General features: G+C 39.9%; 1 protein-coding gene across 2 annotated transcripts in view; it reads right to left on the reverse strand.

Annotated features, from left to right (window-relative positions):
• The window catches only part of LOC143110181 (inverted formin-2-like), a 50,462-nt gene continuing 46,171 nt past the window's right edge, over window positions 1–4,291 (reverse strand). Inside the window, exons 22-23 of one of the 2 annotated variants that reach the window (XM_076273054.1) lie at window positions 4,249–4,291; window positions 1–471 (exon numbers count right to left, since the gene is read on the reverse strand). The exon at window positions 4,249–4,291 is cut by the window's right edge and continues 17 nt beyond it. In XM_076273054.1, coding sequence (XP_076129169.1) covers window positions 4,250–4,291 — 42 coding nt within the window. In that variant the 3' untranslated portion in view covers window positions 1–471; window position 4,249. The remainder of the gene's footprint in view (window positions 472–4,248) is intronic. The other variant, XM_076273053.1, reaches the window with a different exon arrangement.

Consider the following 4,291-nt stretch of genomic DNA (forward strand, 5'->3'; position numbering starts at 1 on the left):
TTTGGAAAACAAATGAAGCAGCCATTTTATTGCCATTTTCCCCCATTCAGTGAAATACAATAAGAGTAAATGTAACAGTTGGCAATGTAAACATTGTCATATGTCTTAGTACGAAAATATAGTATTTTGAAATTATACTTCAGCGACCAAAGCTTTGTTGGTCTGAAGAGTGAAGAAACATTTTTTGTCAGTAAAGATTGCTTATCACATTTCTTTGAAATGTGTTTGAATTCCAATCACTTTCTACATGACATGTCTACTTCATTTTCAAATAAACAGGCACAAGTCAGTGTTTTCATGCTAGAGTCACTGATGGGGATAATCTTCATTCATTTATTTCCCAAAAGTCAGGAAACTTAGATTGATTTGGTCATGCATGGATAACAAAATTCCATAATCAAATGTCCATCTATTTATTTGGTTTGGATGTGTGTACTTTGGACTTGTTTTTGTTTCTCTTCTTAGCGCCACCTGTGTAAAGAACGAAAACAGCAAATGTGAGATACAAATGAAAGCAAGAGAAAAGCAAGAAAGTCAATCACATTAAAACAAATACTACTATAGAAACAGTCAAATCATTAAAATAGCAATTTTTGTAAAAAAAGACGGACAGTACAGTTCACCAAACGAGAAAAATGAAATACATTAGAAAAGCCAAGATGATATTTTAGAGATAGAAAATAGACATAGGCTATGCAGCTAGCCACAAGAAAGTGGACTTGCTGGAATTTAGCAGACTTTAGATGGCACACTAAAGGTTCTAATTTCTATGTCAAATACAACAATGGTAAATTTGTATTTTGTACACACCAGTGGTGAGGTGTTCATTAAAATCAGTATCAATATTTCATATTTAATATTGATACCAAATTTTAATGAACACCACACCACTGGGTCCGCGCACAGACAAGGTAGTTTTCAATACATGAATTTGTTTAAAATCATAGACAACAAGCTGTCTTTTAAAGTCAACCTCTATATTTCTCTAAATAAAACACTTACAAATTACTGAACTGATTTCTGCTACACTGTTTTGAGCAATGCGTCATTAAAGGAGTACCGTCACACCGTTGTGACGGGAATGTTGGGAAATTAACGTTCTAAAGAATATCTGGGTTCATTGAATTCAACATAGAATTTTAGAACCTTCAATTGTTGCAGAACTTAGAATGTTAAAAAACCTACACCTTTAAGGGTTAAATAGTCAAATTGTGGCATCACCACCTGTTCTCACTGCATGGTTTCTGCACCATGTTCTAGGTATGGCCACCATGCTGCGGATTCAAATAAGTGCCATAAGAGACAGGGCATAGACAATTCTATCAAAAGCATATGACATGGCATGGATGACCCTGATGTTATTTATCACAAGCTGCCAAGAGCATTTTAAAACCACTAGTCTGCACTCCATACATGTATCAATTCCACTGAGTTGTGGGGAAACAGAGTGTGAGTGAATTCAATCTCTCTCAGAGTCATTAAGTTAGACCAGTCAGTTTACTAATGTAAGTTAGATCTTTCACCAGTCAGTTTACAATAATGGAAGTGACTAAACAACAAGCACAATGACAGGGGAATCAAGAATGAAGCATTAAAGTTGAAAATGCATAGATGCATGAAAACATTTTAAAGTGTTGACAAACATGACAAACGTTGCACATTATGAAGAAACTGAGAGACACAGTGCAATCACATGCCTAAGTGATTAGGCATCCAGTGGACCTGTGACACAGACCTAATCACACCAAATCAATACAAAGCCCAAGAGACACTCAGTGTGTGTGTGTGTGTGTGTGTGTGTGTTGCAGTGATTCTCCATAAACTGGGAGCACAAACAAAAGCTAGAAAAAAGATGTGGCATGGCAGAGCACAATGCACTGTTCCAAACTGGGTTGCATCATCATGGAAAAACTGGAAACCCCTGGGAGAGTGAGGAAGGAATGGGAGGGGGGGGGGGGGGGGGGGCTCTGGTCATGTGGCTGCAGTGTGTGGGGAAAAGTCAGGCCTACTGCCGTTCAATTTGTCCATCCGTGGACTTGCCTTGCTCTCCTTTCAGCGTGGGGAGAGAGGATAGAAAGAAGAGAGAGAAGATAGATTGATGGACAGATCAGAGGATCGATAGATAGATATGTATAGACAAAGGGCCCTATTTTAATGGTCTAAAACGGAAGTGTCTCGGGCGCTGATGCTATTTTACCGGCGGGATATTTGACTGTTGCGCCCGACGCAAATCTAAAATGGGGTTGTCTGAAGTAGCTACATTAATCATGGGTGTGGTTTGGGCGTAACGTGCAATAAACCAATCAGAGCGTCATCTCACATTCCCTTTAACAACAGGCACGCTTGTTCCATAGCTGATTGCTATTATGGTGGCGTATTTGCCAGGCGCAGCCAGGAGTTCACAGCGCTATAATCACTGTTCAGTTGGGAACAGTTAGCTATTGATTTTTCATCTTGACCAAATGTAATACAGAATTGTCACAAAGACATACTTTCCGATGTTTTGGGATTATTCTCACTGAATCACGAGGTTATGAATGCATGGTGATATATTTGCAATGTACAATGTAATCTAACATTACCTCTCTATAGACAATGCATATCTTCTGTCAGTTAATCTCTTCTCTCCCGTGCTGCCGCTGGGGCATTAGGGTTAAATGGCATCGGCATGCAGTACAACATTACGTCTCCTTAAGTCCTCTAACATTTCCTAATTTATGTCATCAACACATCAGTGATTCATGAAAATGTGTAGGCTACGCTAGATTTATGCCTATTTTTTCACATGGACACCACACTGATTTCCCTCGAGTGGTAATATTTTTCTTTGAAATTATGTATGGTTTACAGAAATGGGAACAACATTGTATAGATGAGAGGAGCTAAGTGTGCGTTGCGCAGCACAGGCGGCCAAGCAAGGGCTTCGTTTAAGTTGACCTAACTTTCAACTCTGCACAGTATCCCATTAACTGCGTGACAGTAGACTATTAACAATATTTTCTGTAAAGCAGAGTTTGTAAACACGTTATCATCAACTTAATTCACGCACAACATTTATTTGAGCAGGAGAGAGAATAACAATGAATGGATGCAGCAACTGAAATTGTACAGAAATTGTAACCATACTTGCTGCTTTCTTGTACTATCTGTTGCTGGTTAACAGCACATGAAAAGCTGATTTAAGCTAATTCACTAACTCAAGACTTCAAGGCCATCATGGATATAAAACGTTTTTTGAAAATAACAAAGGATGGAGGGAACATAGCAAAGCTTGGAGTTATTTCAGATGGGCTACAACAAGGTAGGCAAAATTATGGTGCTTAAAACCTTACACAACGGTAAATTGGAACAAAACTAAAAGTAACTTTAGCCTTTATAGGGCTGTAAAGTTGTCCAGATTAATAGGTCATAATTAGGCGTTGTTGTAAAGATATTGCATGTAGATGTTGTACTATATAGGCTACTAAATATTTAGGTCACCAATGCACGAACAAAACCGGCAAATGGACAAATATTATCAAGGCTTTGAATGTTTCCGTCTGTGCACGGGGGTGTCTGTAGATTGGTGTGCAATGCATTCATTCATGCAGGCCTGTGGTCATGCATGCGCCCTTAAAATAGCATCTGCATTTTCGCCACAGACTTTAGACCAGGGAGTTCCTGGTCTGTGGCGGAATTGTTTTCTGAAACTGCAAAATATCAACAGTGAACGTTTGCGCCGGAACACGCCCCGTCTTTTCGCTGATCCGCCCCCATGGGCGCAATCGAATTCCCTAATTTACAGGCATGTACCTGTGGAGGGAAAATTCCAATATGCGCTGACTGCAAAATAGGAAAGACAAACGCGCGAGTATACAAAGTCAATTGCGCCGGGACGGAAGATAGAGCCCTGAATGTCTAAGTTTGTGCGTGTATACCTAAGGGTGGGTGTCCATACCAAATTGTGAATTTCAGTGTACACATAAGACAGAAACAGTGTTTGACAGACAAAAAAACATTTTGTTTCCCAAAAGCCCCACATAGCCAGACATACAGTGAAGTGGACACAGTGAACGCACAGGTAGTCAGGGATAGACGCCGAGACACTGGCACCTGGAACAGTGGTAGTCAAGGAGAAGTGTGAACAGGATTAAAAAGGAAAAGGGAATAGCCAGCGACACCAATGACGTGAAAGCTTTAGTGCGAAGGGTGACAGTTAATTGGCCCTCTCCATGGTAGAACGGCGACCGACCTGGAATATAAACATACCTCATTGCACAACACACAATTTTTTGTGGGGTTTGTTGTGCTT

The sequence above is a fragment of the Alosa pseudoharengus genome, unplaced genomic scaffold (assembly GCF_046254945.1).
Source record: "Alosa pseudoharengus isolate Yale_2024_CS ecotype anadromous, Long Island Sound unplaced genomic scaffold, YU_APseudo_1.1 YU_APseudo_1.1_scf_7, whole genome shotgun sequence".
Lineage (NCBI taxonomy): Eukaryota > Metazoa > Chordata > Actinopteri > Clupeiformes > Clupeidae > Alosa > Alosa pseudoharengus.